The 20387-nt window shown below is 33.7% G+C and overlaps 2 protein-coding genes and 1 pseudogene across 2 annotated transcripts; 2 read left to right on the plus strand and 1 right to left on the minus strand.

Annotated features, from left to right (window-relative positions):
* Positions 1-701: 701 nt before the first annotated feature.
* On the minus strand, positions 702-8607 carry LOC118348265 (uncharacterized mitochondrial protein AtMg00810-like). The gene is made up of 5 exons (XM_035689550.1): positions 8473-8607; positions 3126-3249; positions 1937-1954; positions 1440-1501; positions 702-1340 (listed from the first exon to the last, which is right to left on the minus strand). Exons 1-5 carry the CDS (start codon positions 8605-8607, stop codon positions 702-704), a joined length of 978 nt encoding a protein of 325 aa, XP_035545443.1.
* Positions 8608-14114: 5507 nt separating this feature from the next.
* Positions 14115-16264, plus strand: LOC108998670 (WD repeat-containing protein RUP2). The gene has a single exon (XM_035694950.1). It carries the CDS (start codon positions 14181-14183, stop codon positions 15399-15401), a length of 1221 nt encoding a protein of 406 aa, XP_035550843.1. The 5' UTR covers positions 14115-14180; the 3' UTR covers positions 15402-16264.
* A 733-nt stretch (positions 16265-16997) lies between these two features.
* On the plus strand, positions 16998-17574 carry LOC108998524 (annotated as a pseudogene).
* The last annotated feature ends 2813 nt before the right edge of the window (positions 17575-20387 follow it).

Below are 20387 nucleotides of genomic sequence, written 5' to 3' on the forward strand. Positions count from 1 at the left end.
CCTTACGAAATACAAGATCTACAGCTCTATGTTTCTCACAACAATGAACGAACCTCGGGATAGCTACAAGTTTGGCTATGCTGAAACAGAGTAATCAAAGAGGGAGGAGAAGAGAAGTCTGATATGAGAGAGATGAAGTTGAAAAAATGTATTCTCATTAAGTGAGTTGTATTACAGAAGAATAAGTTTGTATTTATAACCTATAATACAAACGTGTAAAAGTAACTATAATAACTAACTATCTATGTAAGCCAATGAAAACATTACATGTGTTTATTCTAAAATCTACATTTCATTATATCAATCTATAATAGTCCCCCTCAAGATGATATGAATATATCATGCACATTCATCTTGGACAACAAAGTATCAAATGGTTTGGAACCAAGAGGCTTAGTCATCAAATCTGCAATTTGATGAGCAGAAGCAATATGTAGAACAGTCAGTGATCCTTCTTCTATTTTCTTACGCACCAAATGACAATTCAGCTCTATATATTTGGTCTGTTCATGATGAACTAGATTAGCTGCTATATGAAGAGCAGCTTGGTTATCACAAAATAATAAAGCTAACTGTGTATGTAATTGATGTAGATTCTTAAGTAATGACCGAATCCATATTATTTCACAAATTGTAAATGTCATTGATCTATATTCAACTTCTACTGATGATCTCGAAATCGTATGTTGCTTCTTCGATTTTCAAGATACCAGAGAATCCCCAATGAAAACACAATATCCACTGACTGACCTGCGAGTATCTATACAACTTGCCCAATTTGAGTTTGAAAATGCCTTTATATGCACTTTGGAATGAGTTGGAAATAAAAGACCTTGTCCAGGAGCTAATTTCAAGTATATGAGAATCCTCATTGCAGCTTGAAGATGTGGTATTCGAGGACTATCCAGATATTGACTCAAATGGTAGACTGCAAAAGTAATGTCTGGTCTGGTATGAGTAAGATAAATTAATCTGCCAATCAATCTTCTATAACCAGAAATATCATCAACCAAGTCACCTTCATCTTTTGACAATTTAACATGAGTATCCATTGGAAACAAAATAGTTTTGGCAGCTAACAAACCAAAATCTACTAGTAGATCAAGAGTATATTTTCTTTGAGATAAAGAAATGCCTCTTTGTGATCTTGCAATTTCCATCCCGAGAAAGAACTTGGCTGGTCCCAAATCTTTCAATTTAAATTGAAGAGTTAAGGCTGCTTTGACATATTCAATTGACTCTAAATCACTGCTAGCAAGCATGATATCATCCACATAAAGCAATAGGGTCACAAATGAATTTTCTTCATTCTTAGTAAACAATGAGTAATCTACATTTGACTATGTAAATCCAGTATCAAACAACACAAATTTGAATTTCGAATTCCATTGTCTGGATGGTTGTTTCAAACCATATAAGGATCTTTGCAATTTGCATACCTGAGAGTCCCCCTTAGATAGATAACCAGGAGGTGCTTTCATGAAAATTTCTTCATTTAAATCTCCATATAAAAAAACATTATTAACATCTAGGTGAAAAAGATGTCAATTGTGTATTGCAGCCAGTGATCATACACATCTAACAATAAGCATCTTCACAACAAGTGAGAAAGTTTCAAAAAAATCTAGGCCTTCCTTTTGAGTGCACCCTTTAGCTACAAGTCTTGCCTTATATCTCTCAATAAAACCATCTGAATTGTATTTAATTTTATACAGTCATTTATAACCTATGGGTTTTTTATTTGGAGGAAGTGATGTAAGAACCCAAGTGTTGTTTGATTCAAGTACAGACAATTCTGCAGCTCTCCAATGAATATACCTAACAGCTTAGTGATAAAAATTTGGTTCAATTTTGGTATATATGGCAACAGAAAATGCTCTATGTGATTGAGACAATTTGGAGTATGATAAGACATCATAAATGCTATATTTAGTACCTGTATTAATGGCAGGATCTGTGAAAGAAGATTGAGAAGTAGAATCAGCCAGATTGCAGTGAAAAAATTGCAGGTAACCAGGTGCTTTATGTTGTTGAGTTGATCTCCTCAGAACAGGAAATTGAGTCTCATCATTCAAATTTGGTGAGTCTATGTTTTATGGACTAAAATGATTACTAGATTGTTCTTGAGGATTAGAAGGTATAGAAATATTTGTATTCTCAATAGAATCAGAAACTAGTTTTGGAAAGACTATGTTATCTAATGATGAATGATGAATAATGTCCATATTTGAAATGATGGTCGAAGAATCATTCTTTGATATAAAAGGGAAAACTGATTCATGAAAAATCACATCCCTAGAAATAAAGAAATTTTTATTTTCTAAATCATACAATTTATATCCTTTTATACTAAAGGATAACCTACAAAAACATATTTTTTGGCTCTTGGTGAAAAATTTGTTTCTATTTTGAACAAGTGTTGATGCATAAACCAAACAAACAAAAACTTTCAAATGACTATAAGATGGATTTGAATTATAAAGAACTTTATGTGAAGACTTGTTATTTAAAACTAAAGATGGAATGCGATTTATGAGATAACATGCAGTTAGTATGCATTCTCCCCAAAAAACTAAAGGAACATTTGACTGAAATTTTAAAGCTCTTGCTACATTTAGCAAGTATTTATGCTTTCTCTCAACTATAGAATTTTGTTGAGGTGTTTCTACACATGACATTTGATATACTAATCTTTTCAATGCATAAAAATATACCATTTTAAATTCTGAACCATTATCACTTCTTAGACATTGTATTTTCTTCCCAAACTATGTTTCAATTAAATTGTAAAAAATTTTTGAATGTTTCTGACCTTAGACTTGTTTTTCATCAAATATACCCAACTAAATCTCGAATGATCATCAACTATAGTAAGGAAGAATCTAGAACCATTATGGGTTGAATTGAAAAAGGACCACATATATCACAATGGACAATATGAAAAATGAAACTTTCATTATATGAATGAATTTGAAATGGTAATCTTTTATGTTTTGTCAATGGACAAACTGTATAATGATGATCAACAATTTTATCAGAAATGTTGATATCTGGTACATTATTGGAAAGGAATGATAGTCGAGATATAGAAGGATGTCCTAGTCTACTATGCCAGACTTTAGAACTTGTTACAGAGTTTACAAGAGCTAATTTAGGTTGAACCACAACATCACTAGCACCTGATTTCTGCAGTATGTAAAGCCCAGCCGATCTTCTAGCTATTCCAATCATCTTCCACTGGGTAAGTTCCTGAATAAAAAAAAAAAAATCAGATGAGAATATAAATAAGCATTTTTTATTTGAAGTAAGTTTACTCATTGAGAACATATTATATGAAAAAGATGGTACACGAAGTACATCTTTAATAATTAGTTTTCTAGATATTTGAATTGTACGCATATCAGTTACGGGTACAGTATTTCCATTTGGGAGTTCAACAGAAATGTTTAAGGCTTTTGTGGTTGAGGTAAAAATGTCAATTGAATGAGTAATATGGTCTGTAGCCCCTGTGTCTACAATCCAAGTATTTCCAAACATTAAAGATGAAATTGAAGCACTTAAAGAAAGGCTAGAATTTGATGATATACCTTGAGCATAATGACCAATCGAACTAGAAATGATGTTTGCAGCTTAGTGATTGGTATTATCATCAGGTTGTGAGTGAATTAATGATAACAATTTGTGATAGTCTTCTTGAGAAAAAGACATTTGATTAAAATTCTCAAAAGGAGTACTCAAGGTTTTGCCCGAAATCTAATTAGCAATTGCTGTAAACTTTCCTTTCTGTCGAAAATTAGTTGAATTATGTTTGAAGCCTGGAGGGTAGCCATGTATCTTGTAGCATTTTTCTACTATATGATTGTTCATACCACAGTGAGTGTAAAACAACTTATCTCTTTTCGGCTGTTGTTTTCCTGGAACAAATATTTTCATTGCTAGATTTGCATCTTAAACTTTGCTCATGAAGGCAGCAGTGTCAATCATGTTGTTCTTACTAATCTCTCTCTGTTTCTCTTCTTGAACAACCTAAGAAAAAACTTTATTTATATTTGGCAGAGGTTATAACATAAGAATTTGCCCTCTGATATGGGAAAAACAATCGTTTAACCCATAAAAGATTGCATCACATGTTGTCGATCTTGATAACCCAAGAAAATCTTTATTGCATCACACTTACAAATTCTTAATGCTCATCATGAACATGTTGGAATCTGATTATAATTCAGCAATTCGTCCCATAAGGATTTGAATCTTGTATAATAATCTCGCACTGATGAGTCTTCTTACATCAAAATTGATAGATATTTCTGTAGTTGAAAGATTCTTAGACCATTTCCTTGTGTAAATATGTTTTTCAGATCATCCCACATGTCTTTAGCTGTTCTTGCACATATTATGTTGCAACCTATTTCTTTTGAAACATAACTGATGATCCAGGAAGAAACTATATTATTGCATCTCTCCCAAAATTCATAAGCAAAATTTGTTGAACTTGGTTGTGCAATCAATCCATTCACAAACCCAATCTTGTTCATGGCTTTCAAAGCCATCATTATGGACCTGGTCTATGAATGATAGTTTTCCCCAGTGAGGACGTTCGACACCAGTATGTTTCCTGTTGAATCACCACTTTGTAAGTGAAAGTAACTTGGAATATTCTCCATATTTGAATCAGAAATGGAAGTGGAATTAGTCATTTACAATCTAATACCATGAAACAGAGTAATCAAAGATGGAAGAGAAGAGAAGTCTGATACGAGATAGATGAAATTGGAAAAATGTATTCTCATTAAGTGAGTCGTATTACAGAAGAATAAGTCTGTATTTATAACCTGTAATACAAATGTGTAAAAGTAACTGTAATAATTAACTCTCTATGTAAGCTAATGAAAACATTTCATATGTTTATTCTAAAATATACGTTTCATTATATCAATTTATAACATATGCCATATTTCCATCGGAGAGATATAGCGAATGGGGCTTAGAAAATATCGATAATGGTTTGATTTTGGAGGGGGGAGAGATAGATTGAAGGTAAGCTTGGGAAAAAGAGAAAATGGAAGAAAATCTAGGGTGAGAGAGAGAGAGAGAGAGAGAGAGAGAGGGGGTTCTTGAAGACAGACAGGGAGAGATTAGAGCACAGATTCAAAGTGAAAATGTTTAGAAGAACAGAGAATCTAAGGAGGTGAAGATGAGATTCACGTTTTCCTTTTCTTTTATTTTTTATTTTTTTTAAATAAAAATTATTCTGACAACAACATGTCACGTAAGCTTGGTACGCAGATTCATCCGCTAACTTGTCTGTACCTAGAAGAACTGGTCTTTTTATTATGAAAACCTTTGTATGCAGGTGACTTTGCGCACATCCTTGTGCTCGAAGAAGACCTGGTGTGGCCAGCTGGAAAATGATACAAGACGTTTTGGGGAGCTCAAAAAATGGGATGTGTTTAGGCAGAGAAATGGATAGGCAAGAGATGATAAATTTCATGCGTTGAAATCATTGAATGAAAACGATGGCAAAGGAGTGCAAGTGCACGTATTTCTCCTCCCCAGTGATACAATGATCCCATGCCTCTATAGATGTTTGCTTCTCTGTTTCTTTCCATATAATGGTTAGGAAAATAAGGGTCTTCTGTCAAAATCCCTCGTTGAGAATTGCTGCACCATCCATGTAAATATTACAGAGGATATTCCTGCACAGTGCACATGGAGAAGATTGCTCTTTAATGCTTCATGTGGCCTTGAACTCATTTTTCTATGTTCCTATACAACCAACGTATAACTTCAGTTTTTCTTTGTATGTATGCCATATGGGTTAAAAGAGCTTGTCTAAAGCCGAATCACGGTGAGAAAATTCTAAATAGGAAGCTAAGATAGAAGTATGATGTATGCTGCTTGTACACAGCTTCTTGACGATACATTTCCTTGCATCATGTTAAAGATGCAAAGCTTCATGATGATTCGATTGATATCAGAGCCTGTTGAGTGTTGTGAAAAAATTATCAGGATCAGGTTCCTTTGATAGTTGCAGGTGCAAAAATTGCTTTTTCTATAGGATATATACTTCTTTTATGTTATTCTTCAGGATTATGTGCCATATACGTGTATATATTCCCTTTTATTGTAAGTAATTGAGAGTCCGATACCTTACTATATCATGTAACATTACAGGAAACAAATCTTTTTATAGAGTATATAGATCGGTTATCTCCTTTTGCTGGTTGAGAAATTTATTAATTTTGTGCAGAAAACATAGCAAAGTGTGTTTTCGACAAGACGATGAAATCCTGGAACTCCTCATGATTTCTTGGGACAATTATGTCATGGATAATTAACGTTTCAAATATAAAAAATAAACCTTTAGAGAGAGAGAGAGAGAGCTTTACATCAGGCTGAGAATACCTTCAGTTCATCAGCATATTACTAGTTGTCTCTTTCAAAGTATAGTCAATTTTGTGAACAAGTAAAGTACCTGCAAGTTCCTAAAAAGGCAAAAGAAAATGGGTGGCAGAGGAGTGCAGCACAGCCGACTTTCAAGATCTGAGAGAGAGAGAGAGAGAGACGTGCGTCGCGGATGAACGTGAGGATGGGGGGCGAAAATCAGATCTGAAAATGGAGAAATCGAACGTAATTCTGCTATCTTCTTTATCGTGTATTTCTTCTTCCATTTTTTTAAACAAGAGCTGACGCCGCCATGTCAATGGCCTATGCAATTTCGTGTGCGCAACATCACCCATATGTAGAGAGATTGTTTTATTATGCATATGATCATGTCTTCATGAATATAGTAAAATCCAAAAATACGTTACTACACGCTTTCTTGTATGTAATATGTCCTTTCAACGATACTATTTGAATAGCACGCTTGTACATATCCTTTTGTTTTACTTTGTTTCTCTCGTCTTTTCAAACTCCACATAACTAACTTCACCTAAACATAGGAGGGGGAGGAGGAAGAGGCCCATAAATAGAAAGAATTGCAGCCCAATTTGCTAAAGTAATTCGTCTCTAACAAGTTTTTTGTTTTTTAATTTTTAGAAAAAAAGTTTATTTATCAGCCTATAATTTGGCACATCATAGTCAAGGATGTGACTGTGACGCATGTCATGTTAACTTGTAAATTATATTTTAATTTTTTTATATTACAATAAATCTCACAACTTAGCAAATTTATAAGTAAGAAAATCTTAAGAACATAGACATCTTCTTTAATTTCTTAATCAAATTAAATAGTCAAATATAATAAGAGATGGACACAATATTATCTCGTTTATTTTTGCAGATGAAATGAGTTGAGTTGAGATTAAAATTAAAAATTAAATAAAATATTATTAGAATATGTTTTTTTAATATTATTTTTATTTTGAAATTTAAAAAAGTTGAATTGTTTATTTTATTTTGTGTGAAATTTTGAAAAAATTGTAATGATTAGATGAGATGAGATGAAATAAATTAAGAAGAATTGTAAAAACAAACAAGTAAATACTCTTATATGATCTACCTTGTCTACAAATTATTCACAAACAATATTAAATATTGTAAGACCACATAATACATCTATCTTTCTTTACAATTAGATCCCTCAGTTCAATCAAATAATTGAATAGGTAATCTACTTCATAAATATTGATTCTCTCTCTATTATCTATCTTTATATAAATATATATATATATATATATATATATATATATTCTCGTCTCAAAATAGATATAGATGTTGTGTTTTCCATTTTTTATCTGAACAAAAATATATAGAACTTAAACCAACATTACTTGACCCAACTAAGTGCATTTTAGGAAGATTACTGTTTTTTTTTTTTTTCTTAAATTTCTTTCAGTAAAATGCATGTAAATGGGGATACATATCTATTTTAGAGTTAAAATACACTCATTAATTTATAATCTGGGTATTTCAAACTCTAAAATTTAGAGTAAACAAGAAATAATATATGAAGTTAGTCATACAATATTCATTAATCATTAAATGTTATTTGAAAAATTATCTTGCACAATTATTAATGGTAGAATTCGCATCATGTATCTATCTCTTTGTTTTGTATTAGAGTCTAGAGATCTTAATTCAATTATTTATATTGCAGTATAATGGTATCCTATTTTATACTATCAATCTGCAGGAACAACACTATTACTGGTTGGATGCCTCCTTTTTCAAAGAAACTTCTGTATATTATTCATAAAATCAAATACTACATAGTTTATCTTTTTTCAGACTATTAATAATGAAGACGGGGACTTCTTCAATCCACTCTTTCATCATCTAAACTTAATGCTTCCTTTGCTAACTCATGAGCTACTGTGTTGTTTTCTTTATAAACAAACTGTATCTTCCATTCACTTCTATTTTCGATACTTTCTTGATCTCTTCAACTATATGGCCATAATAAGTCATGACCTCATCTTCACTCCTTACTGCCTTTATGATTATTTGTGCATCCCCTTATAGTATTGCCTTTTGGAAATTCAGATCCCTACAAAACTCCATGGCTTTCCATCGCTCTGCTAATTCAGGTTGCTGGACATTACTTCTTTGAGCATATGCTGCTGCCTGGGCCTCCCCTTCGTCATCTTTGATTATGATCCCCATTCCCATCCTTTTGTTATTGATATCTAGAGAAGTATCCCAATTCACTTTCACAAAATTTTATTCTAGTCTTTTCCATTTTTGCTAGTTTCTTTCATCCACTACTGATGGTTCTTCATTCTTTGGGATTTTTTGTGCTTGCTTGAATTCTTCCAAACCTTCCTGAGCCAACTTGATTACTTTATATGGACTTTGTAGCTTGTTCTCAAAGACAAATTCATTTCTTCTGTGCCACACTCTCCTTATTTGTACATCAAACTCCTCCAACTGTGACTTATTCAATTTTTCCATCAACTTTTCCCAAAGTATGAGGAAGTCATCTTCTACACAAGTCCACTTCTGCACATAACTTTGTCCCTCTGTTCATACATCATTAGCTGCTAGACATCTTCACAAAGCATGCATCATTGTCTCTATTTCTCTGAGACAGATGGGGCAGTTAGGATCTTCTACCATCTTCCTATGAAACATGTTTTTTTTTTTGTTAACAAGTTATTTCCAGCCTTCCATAGAAAAACCTTCATCACTCCTGGCACCTTTAGATCCCATATGCTGCTCCATCTACTGTTTATTGCCTTCTCCATTGATGATTCTCCTATGATAGATTTTTTCCTTTCCAGCTCTAGGAAATATGCACTCCTCACTGTGAATACCCTTTTCTTGGAAGGGCCCCATATAAGTTTATCCTCAGTGTTGCCTTTACTGAATGGCATACCACAAATATGATTTGTCTCTTCTTTAGCAAAAATGGATCTTACTAGTTCTTCATTCCACTCTCATTTCTGCTTTATTATTAGCTTATCTACCTTTGAATCTTCACTAAGAATTGAAACCGGTGATTGGACAGTATAAGAAGATGGTGTAGATGACCATTTATAGCCTCATATTTGAATTTTACTCTCATTCCCCACTCTCCACCTCAGACCCTCCTTTAACAATTCACGAGTTGTCCATATACTTCTCCAGATGAGAGAGAGTTTATAACCCAATTTTGGCTCTAACAGAGTCGAGGTTATGAACTACTTCTCTTTAAATACCTCATTTATTTTCGCATATGAGATGAGATGAGATGTGATCTCATATGATAATGATAAAGATAGGTAGTGAATGAGATCTCACGTTGTTTAGGAATGAAAAGTTCTTACTCTTTATAAGGCTCTAATGAGGCTCCAATTGTATAATTGATTAGTCATTTTAGAAAATATAGGTCATGTGGTTTGGGCCCTTCTATTGGAACGTTACAAATGGTATCAAGGCCTATCCCAACGAAAAATGTGGGACTTGAGCCGTGCCACCTACAACGGACAGGCTCGATGAGGACATCGGGAATTTAAGGGAACGAGATTGTGATACCCCATATGATTAATGATAAGAGTAGGTGGTAAATGAGATCCCATAATATTGCTTAGGAATAAAAGTTTTTGCTCTTTATAAGGTTTCAATGGGGCTCCAATTATATCATTGACTAATCCTTTTGGAGTATAGGTCATGAGGTTTGGGCCTTTCATTGGGGCGTTACATGAGATGAGATGAGTTAAGATAAAAGTTGAAAGTTAAATAAAATATTGTTAGAATATATTTTTTGAATATTATTTTTGTTTTGAGATTTGAAAAAGTTGAGTTGTTTATTTTATTTTGTGTGAGAATTAGAGAAAGTTATAATGATTAGATGAGATGAGAATGTTTGTGAAAACAAACGAGAGAATCTCCACCATTGTTTTGCTAGTAGAGCTGAATTAAAACTCTCCAAATCCGTGAAGCCCATTCCTCCCTTCCCTTTCTACAGACCCATCTTATTCCACCTCCTCTAATGCACCCTACCCTTCTTTTGGTGATTTCCCCACCAGAATTTTGAGAATATAACATTACTATTATTACACAATTTTTTTGGGAGCCTAAAAACACTTATAATATATGTTGGAATAGCCTGAAGCACTACTTTTATCATCACCTTTTTTCCTGCTTAAGAGAGAAAATTGTTATTCCAATTGTCTATTTTCTGCTATACCCTCTCTTTTATTCCTCTGAATGTATTGTATTTTGATCTTCCTACTATAATAGGAAGACCTAGATACCTTTCATAGCTCCCACACACTAATGCATCTCTTGCTTTCATAATTCTCTTTCTATCTTTTTGCATGTGTAATGCTACTAAAAAAGACAGAGGTCTTGTCTTTATTAAGAAACTGTCCTAAGGCTTTCTCATATCTCTTTAGCACCTCTTGCAACCTGTTCCACTCCTCCACCTTTGCTCTTCCAAATAAAATGCAATCATCCGCAAATAGGAAATGGTTAATACTAGTAACCCCCTTACCACTTGAATTTCTCTAGTGTTACTCTTCTACTCATAATTGTTGAGCAAAGAGCTAAGCCCTTCAACACATAATATGAATAGATAAGGTAACAAAAGGGTCTCTTTGTCTTAGACCCATCGTGGGAAAAAACTTCACTCTTGGTTTACCATTAATGAGAACTAAGTAAGACATTGAAGTTACACAACTCATAATTAGATTTATCCATCTATCACAAAATCCCATCCATTTAATCACTGCTTCCAAGTATATCCACTCAATTCGATCGTATGCCTTTGACATATAAAGCTTTATGGCCATACTCCCAGCTTTACCTATCTTCTTGGTTTTCATATAATTCAACACTTCATAAACTTCAATGATGTTATAAGTAATCAGCCTCCAAGGTAAGAAGACACTTTGTGTAGGAGATTTGATTGCTGAAAGCACCTTCTTGAATTTGTTAGCATTTGTTTTTGATATTATCTTGTACAATACATTACACAGACTTATGAGTCTATACTCACTAACATGCTTAGGGTATTTGACTCTGGGAATGAGAGCAAGATATGTATAGTTTACTAAGGGATGCATAATATTACCATTTAGGAAGGATAAGATAGCTTGACACACATCATCTGCAATAATACTCCAGTGGTTCTGATAGAAGCATGCCTCAAAACCATTTGGACCCAGAGACTTTAGAGGAGCCATTTGCTTTATTACCTCTTCTACCTCCAGTCTCGTGAAATTCTTCGAGATGCTTTCATTCATTTATGCTGTGACCCATGGCTCCACATTCTTTAAGCATTCCTCAATGTCTTCTCAGGTTAGTTTTGTTATAGTAAATAAATTCTCATAATAAGTATTGAAGGCCCTTTCAATGTCCACAATATTATTGAGAATTCTGTTATGATCATTATAAACTTTCATCATGGTATTTCTCATTCTCCTTTGATTAGCACAAGCATGAGAATATTTCTTATTCATATCTCCAAGCTTGCACCAATTTCTCTTTGCCCTTTGTCTCTACTTCATATCTTCTTTTCAAACAGAGAAATTAGCTTTTCTTGCACCCTCCTTATTTCTTTTGTGTTGTACCTGCCTTCAACAGATTGCAATTGTTTAAAGGTTGCTATTTTTTCCTCAATATCTTTCCCCCTCTCCCCATTTAACTGTCTACTCCAAGAATTTAAAGCCTATTTGCTTCTATGTAGTAGGTCTTGCACACACCTTATTGGTTCCATCTCCACCACTTATTTCTTCCACACCTTCTTTAACACAATGTCACATCCCTCTTCAAGGGCCCAACTTGCTTCATATTTAAATCATTTTTTTCCTTTCCATCATCTTTCTCTTCCATGACTTACATGAATTAGCAGTGGTTTGTGGTCAGAGCTTCTAGCAACCAACACCTCCACCCAAACCTCATTGTATACTTCGAACCAATTTGGATTTGCTACTGCCTTGTCCAATCTTTCTTTAGTAAATGTCTCATCCCCTTGCATATTGCTCCATGTATACTTGTCTCCCTTCTATCCTAGGTCATGCAAATTCCCTCTCTTAAGACTATATCTGAACATAGCCATTTAATAAACGCCACAACTCTAGCACCCCCTATGTTGCCTTTGTCCTCGATAAAAGTAAAAGATAGCAATGCCACATCTTTCTACTTCCAGTCGTCTAAGAAAAGAAAAAATAAAAATAAAACGCGATAGATCAATCAGAGAAATTTTAGGGAAAAAAAAGAGAGCAATGCTACGTACAGTCGTGAAATGCGCAAACGCCGTGCAGTTGCTTTGAAAAAAAGTAGAGTCCACTATTAAAAAATTAATTTATTTTCATATAAATCTCATATTTATTTTTTTTTAAAATGACTGCACGATACTTATACACTCACGATTGTAATTATTATTTTTCAAAAAAATAGTGTTAGAAATGCGAAAACTTGTGTTGTAAGAGCGCCCATGAAAGAGAGAGAGATATATATATATATGTATAGCATCGTATGAAGAATTTTGTACATATATGATCGATCATTATAAAGTGTTTCAAAGGGAGCAGGAGAGAAAAGTTGAGGGGACAAAAGGCTTGGCTTAGACCACGTAAGACAAATAAGAGAAGAGCTTGTATCCACATCATTCCTTACATAAAATGAGGCACAAAAGCAACCAGCACTTCAGTTTTTTCTCCTTCACCACTTTGGATATACATCCACATGCATTTAATACAACCCGATCCTATAAAGTACAAAAACCTATTATATAGAGTATACCACGAATTATTATTATTATTATTATTATTATTATTATTATTATTTTTACGGGTCCACTAAAGTGATGAGATATCATAAATATTAATACCCCATTTTCCTTGGGAAAGTAGATGCACATCATGTTGAGAAAATGAAATTACATCCTAAATTGGAAGAAATGCACAGTTTCAAGTGAATTAATATCATCCATGTATGGATCGGTCATGATTTTTTGTGGTGCTTTCAGAGTCAGACACATGATAGTACTACGTCATATATATGCAAAAGTAAACCAATCCGAATTACTTTCGTCACCTACCTAGCGACGTCCATGCGATAGTATTTTTCAATATTTACAAAATTAATCGACTTATTATTAATACAAGCCCATTAATTAATTAATTAACTTGCATCTAGCCATTAATAATAGATCTTAATCATGCTATGGACATATCATATACATGGCCAATATTTTTAGCTATTTAACTTTCCTCTTGCTTTATAAAAAAAAAAAAAAAGAACTTTCCTCTTGCAGAATTAATAAAGCAAACAAATTAAGAAGAAAAAGGAAAAATAATGTCGTGCATTAAAAATACAGACTGTCAGTTTAATTCGTAGTTTCAGATCATATTATATTGTATTTGACTTGAGCTTAATTGCTTTTGGAAAAAAAATAACTGACCTACTATTCATATTTGGCATTAATTTATAGAGCATACATACATATATTATATATATATATATATATGAAAAAATTATATACATAAATCTCACACTCCTGCACACTACTTAAAAATATATAAATTTATTCTTTTACTCTCATATTTTATAAAATATAAAATATGAGGATAAAAGAATAAAATAATATATTTTTTAAGTGATGTGCAGAGTGTAAGATTTACGTGTAGCATAACTCTATATATATATTTATATATTGATGGTGGATATAATTTATAGACGGGAGCGCTCTCATTGGTCCAAATGCCCCCAAAACCTCCGATAACATCTCCACCACTCCATATGAATGGGCAATGAGAAACTTCTCCACAAAATTCCATCCGCAGGACCGAGAAGAGCCAACGTCCCAAGAAAGAAAATTAGAAGAAAAAGAAAGCATAAAGGACGATAGAGAAGAAGAGAAAGAAGAAGAGAAAGAAGAAGAAGAAGAAGAAGAAGAAGAAACAAGAGCTATATGTGAATGGGAATTCAATCTCTCCACTACTGTCTCTTCTAGCACAGCCGGAGCCGTGTCGGACACTCTCGGAGTGATCGAGTTTGACCCGTCTGACAGCTTTGTAGCCACCGGTGGTATCGCGAGAAAGATCAGAATTTACAGTTTACGGTCTTTGCTACCACAAGGTGAGCGTAGTAATACCGCTTCCACTTTGTTAGACCATGCCAGTGCATGTGAGTTCTACATCTGCACCCCAGCTAAGCTTAGCAGCATGAGGTGGAAACCCGGTTCCGGAGGACGAGTTTTGGGGTCAGGAGACTATGATGGGGTGGTCATGGAGTATGACCTGGAGAGAAGAATGCCCATTTTTGAGCGGGACGAGCATGGCGGCCGCCGAGTCTGGAGCGTGGACTATTCGCATTGTGATCCGGTTATAGGGGCATCGGGGTCGGACGACGGCACCATGCAGATGTGGGATCCACGATGCGAAGGTGGGAGATGCGTGGGTACGGTGCAGCCCAGCGTGGGGCGTAGTCCCGTCTGCTGTGTTGAATTCAATCCCGTTGCTGGGGCATTAATCGCCGTCGGATGTGCGGACCGGAAGGCTTACGGGTACGACATCAGAAGAATGGCGGATCCGGTTGTGGTGTTTGACGGGCACAGTAAAACCGTAACTTACGTTCGATTTCTGGATGCCCAAATGATCGTCTCAGCCGCGACGGATGGGTGTTTGAAGCTGTGGAATATCAACGACTCCCGTGTGATTCGCACCTACAAGGGACACGTGAACAACCGGAACTTTGTCGGGTTATCAGTGTGGAGGAATGGCGGGTTATTCGGTTGCGGATCGGAGAACAACCAGGTTTATGTGTACGATTTGAGGTGGGGCGAGCCTATATGGGTGCATGGGTTCGAGCCAGTGAGTAGAGCCGGGCGCGAGTATGGGTTCGTCAGTAGCGTGTGTTGGAGGCAAGTGGGGGACGAAAGCTGCACACTCGTGGCAGGGGGATCAGATGGAGTTCTGCAGGTTTTTGTGGGCAAAAGGAAGCCAGGTTTAATTAGACTGTCCCATAAATGATATGCATTCATATATCCAATTTATTAGCACAAAGAGAGAGAAAAGAAAAAGAAAGACAGAAGCCATGCATGCACTTTGCCTTGCTGTTATCTGATCTGCTAACAAAACCTTTTGCAATTAAAACCTGCATGTTGCATTTTCTTGAAGGCCCATGTTTTATATTTTAGGAGAGATTTGATTTGGCGAGTTTAATTTGTTTTGACTCTCTTAACATTTTTGCAAGGCAACCTGCTGTAAGGTAATTGAATGCCTTTATTATTTGCAAACGTGGCCTTGTTTATATATTGTTTTGCTACTTGAGATAAATGTTCATGATCCAATGTGCTTTATACTTGGGACAACATGAAGAAAACAGTCTTTTTGCTTCATATCAACATGCAGGCACGCACAAATTGTTGTCACGCCCCTTTGCACGATGAAAAAGAGTATGGGCGGCCGGGTTCAGTCGACTCTGATCTCTGGGAGATGCTGATCGAACAACTTACTTTGACCTAGCTAGCTAATTGGAAATACAGTACTCAAATAACTATTGGACAGATTGTCAAAGATTTTTAATTAAATGAATCGTTGAAATATTTGTTCTCAGGGATCATGCATTTTGTATGCAGGATTTGAAGAAAAAGAAGGATAAAATATCAATCATATCATGTGTTGTATGGATATATAGATAGATGATCTTTCTTAATTCCTTTGAAAAAAATCTGTTTATAAGCTTATTTAGAGGACGAAAGATGATCAATCATATGCAATGCGAATAGATGGTCTTTCTTAGCTAGGATGAAAGATTAGTGCAATGCAGATGTATGATATTTTTTCCTTTGAGAAATTATGTTTATTATGATATGAGCTTATTTACCGACAAATCAAACTGGCCGGCCTGTTACATCGGGTTAGTATAGCAAAACATTTATGCCTTCAATTATTTCTAATGACGTGATCCCGTGGTAGAAGTGTGCTTGTAGGTAGGTACGTACGTAGCAAGCTCAATAACTTTTTTTCCCCCTCATATTTTTTAATTGATATTTGTTATAAATTAGTTACTGTTTATATTACAAATTCTACACTTATAACTTTTTATAGAATATAAGGATATTTATTATAAGGTATATAGATATTTTTTAAAAGGTGCGAGGTGTTGGATAATAAATAAAAAAATTTTCTTTTCAATTTTTATAAAATCGCCCAACCAATCAGGGTCCTTACCACCAATCTCATTAAAGTTGATCTTCAATTAAACTATAATAAATTTGAGCATTTTTAAGTCCTAGTACTTTTTATTGTAACTTCAGTTTAGGGATTTTTTTTTTTTTTTTGCAATCGACTCAAAGATACAGGTCATGGGGTAGGTCCAATGCACGATACCTAATTATTTAACCCAACTTACAAATGAAAGAAGGATTGAAATACACCCCGGGATTTCAATAACTGTCTTATCACAACATATATAAATTTACAGTTTTGCTATGTATAGTCAATCTATACAAATGGTGCGTAAACAGCTGACCACGTCAGCTAATATTTATTATTAAAAAAAAAATCATTGATGAAGAGCACCAGAACAAACTCTTATATACCATGAGCACAATCTCAACAACAATGCATCATCACCCACTAATGGAAATCTTCGAGAGCCCCGACCATCTCTTGCTTCTCAAGCTCTGGCAAAGAGAAGAGGATTTTTGGACGGCGCATCGCTCTCAAACAAACTAGATTGGACTCGATAAAAAGAGAGCTTTTTCAGCTGTGATGTTTCTTCTTCATCTTTCATGGGTTTTTATTTACCATTTTGTTTACCTCTTTGGTTAACTCCAAAGATGAGCATAAACAGACTTGCAAGAAATGGTGGATACCTAGTCTATTATTTGTCTCTACCTTGCTTGTTTTTGTGTTCTTCGTCCAGGTGAAACTTTGTAGGTATTGGAAGGTGTCGAGGCAGTTGCAAAGTAAGAGAAACGATGGGCGATCGCTCACGAGGTGCATTCAAGAACTAAGGATGAAAGGAGCTAGCTTTGCTTTGTCGAAGGAGCCACTGAGTGGGAAGAGAATGAAAAGCTCGAGTGTGGAGATAAAATGGAAGCCGATTAATTGGTGTTGGCTTCGTGGGAAGAAGAAGAAGCTGAAGACGAAGGGAGGTTTTGCTTCTATGGGTAAACTCGCGGTGGAATCGTATTAAGCTCAATGTGGGTCTGAGGAGGGAAGCTTCAAGAGGAGGGACACGCCGTTGAGGGAAGGGAGGGGGAGGGACGGAGGAACAAACGGTGCGCTTCGGTTTATGGAAGGTTTGAGAGAAGAGATGCAGAGAGGGAAATTGAGGAGAGGGAGATGCCTCAAACGGTGCGTGTTTGGTTAAACGAAACGGCGCATTTTCAATTTTTCACACCAGCACCGTTTACCCACTGACTGTATCCAACATTTTTCATCAATTTAAGGAGCATAACGTAGTATTATGAGTTTTTCCTCGCTTTAATACGAGGGGTCGAGGGCAGTGTCTGTTTCGAAAATGTTTTACAAAAAAATATATTCATGTTTTTGGTTTTTGGTACATGGTACAAAATTAACGTGTTTGAGTTTAATGTTAATGAATTCAGATTAAGATACAGTTTATAAACTGATCAACCAGCTTAATGTGAAATCAAACCGTTTTGACTTATTTAGATTTTATTTCAAAATTACAATTTTATAATTATTGAGTTGTAATTTTAATATATTTTTTTTATTTTATTGATAATGGGTATCCAGGAACAACGTCCTAATTAATCTTGGGGATGCATGTCCTTGGTAAGAAGCTTACTATAAGCGCACCTAGTGGGATTTGAACCTTAGACCTTGGAGCTGGGAGCATACCACCAATATGGCATTTACTACTTGAGCCAACCCCTATAAATTTTTTGATATTTCTTAGTATGGCTTTTCATTGTTGAGATTGTTATTTTGTATTTGTGCTCATATTTGTTATTTTATGATTTGTAATATCAATTTTATTATATGTTATAATTTAAAAAATATTAATATTTTTTGTTAATAAGTAGTCTTATTTTTTCGAGATATTGTGATACTAATAAATATAGATTTTTAACTTTTATGTGAAATTATGTTAAAAAGATCAAATAAATTATGCGTGTTAGTTCAACTCATTTATATGAAATGAGTTTAAATAAATCGTTTTATGTTGATCTATTTTTAATTAATTATTAAACGGATCAAAACAAGTGACACGACCCAACCCATTATCTAAATAAATTAGAATAAAGTTTGAAAATTTAATTGGTTATCATAGAAGGGATGCATTTTAGTGGTTCGGAGTCTTCGGACAGATAAGGATTTTTTTTTTTATAAGGAATTATTTTAAATTCGAGTCTTTATAGATATAAGTAAAAAAGATAAAAGACTTATATCCGTTGCTTTTTATTTATCTTTTTGTGGTAAAAAACTTCTCATCATGTCATAATAAATGTCTCTGATCCGTCTCTCCATCATTATGACTCATCACCATATCTTTTGCAATTTTCCTCATATTCCATAAAGATTCAACGGTTGGCCTTTTGGGTAGTCCTTTTGTAACTTTGTTGCGTTCAAATTACATTGATTGTCCGGCACGTCTTAAATGGGTCTATAACTAGAAAAACTCAACTTAAATAGATTATAACATATCAACTACTATTATTAAAAATGATAAAATTTAAAATAAAAATATCAAATTTCTCATTTTTATAAGTGTGTGGCTACGTTTTTCTCATATATTTAATGTGATTTTGTCAGAAAATTGGGATTGTTTGCTCGTGGGTGTTCAAATTTCATGATGGTGGGCGGGCGGCAACTGGTGTTTGTGGGCTCCATCTTTAGATGTGTTTCGGACATTAATGAGAGTTATTTTTTTGGTTGATTAATGTTATTCATTATTTTTTACTTTTCATATTTTAATAATTTCATGACTGATAAATAATAAATAATAAATAATTATTCAATAATTTAACATCTCATAAATCTTCATAGATAAATAAAATAAAAATTATTTAAAGAATTATTTTTTCACGTTATGTAGATCTCTTGCAATTTTTCAATATTTATTATAAGAAAAATGCTTCAACTACAAAGAGATTTCATAAAAATAAATTAATAAATTTACGTGACTTGATGTGGTACATTAAATTGTAAAACTATTTTTATGATAAAATAGACTTATCGTATCATATAAAATTATTTCAATTTGTGAATTTATTTTTATAAAATATATTTGAGTTTATAACACTTCTTTTTGTTATAATAATATAAGAGCTAGCATTCTTAATAAGTTATGTAAAATACATGTTTTATTCTAAAAGTGTAAATATTTGTCCAAAATGAATGTCCAATGGTTTACATATCCATATGTATTTTTCATTTTCATTGGAAAATGATTTACCTACAACACATTGTACAACATATTGTACAACAATGTGTTAAATGAGGGGTATTTTTATAAAATCATCTTATAATATAATCCTATTTTTTCATCTTTTGATTTTATTTATTGATTTTGTTCTACTAATATATTTTTATTTTGTGTATAGAATGGAATTATATCATATTAAATATGGGAAGGTATTACAAATATAAAAAAATAGAGATATTGCAAACTATCAAGAGTTAGAAGAAATATTTGAAATCAATATTAGTAATAAAAAAATAATATCTCATTGATATAAAAAATAAATGGATAAATTGATGTATAGAATATTGAAACAATAGATTTTAATTAGAGAAATGCTAGAAATTAGCCTACTGTACATTGTACTCTCTACACACCTCACATAATTTTTTTTTTTCAACCTAGCACGTTAGGTGTGCTGGGGCTTCTACCAACAGTAGAATGTGAAGAAGATTTTTTCTTTTAATTATGTATTTTAAAGAACAAATCATTGGAACTTGGGAGTGCTCAAGATTAAGGTTTCGTTTGGATCTTAAACTCATCTCAACTCATCATTACAACTTTTTCAAATCTCAATA

This window comes from Juglans regia, chromosome 1 (genome assembly GCF_001411555.2).
Source record: "Juglans regia cultivar Chandler chromosome 1, Walnut 2.0, whole genome shotgun sequence".
NCBI lineage: Eukaryota > Viridiplantae > Streptophyta > Magnoliopsida > Fagales > Juglandaceae > Juglans > Juglans regia.

Bases quoted from the DNA above. Each gene is read 5' to 3' on its own strand.
- LOC118348265 (XM_035689550.1), bottom strand. From the start codon at position 8,607: ATGGGGATCATAATCAAAGATGACGAAGGGGAGGCCCAGGCAGCAGCA. The intron at 3,250-8,472 runs GCAATACTATAA...TTTTTTATTCAG, and splicing joins GGGATCTGAATTTCCAAAAG to GAACTTACCCAGTGGAAGAT. The intron at 1,341-1,439 runs GTATGCAAATTG...GGATTTACATAG, and splicing joins TATCTAAGGGGGACTCTCAG to TCAAATGTAGATTACTCATT.
- LOC108998670 (XM_035694950.1), top strand. From the start codon at position 14,181: ATGAGAAACTTCTCCACAAAATTCCATCCGCAGGACCGAGAAGAGCCA.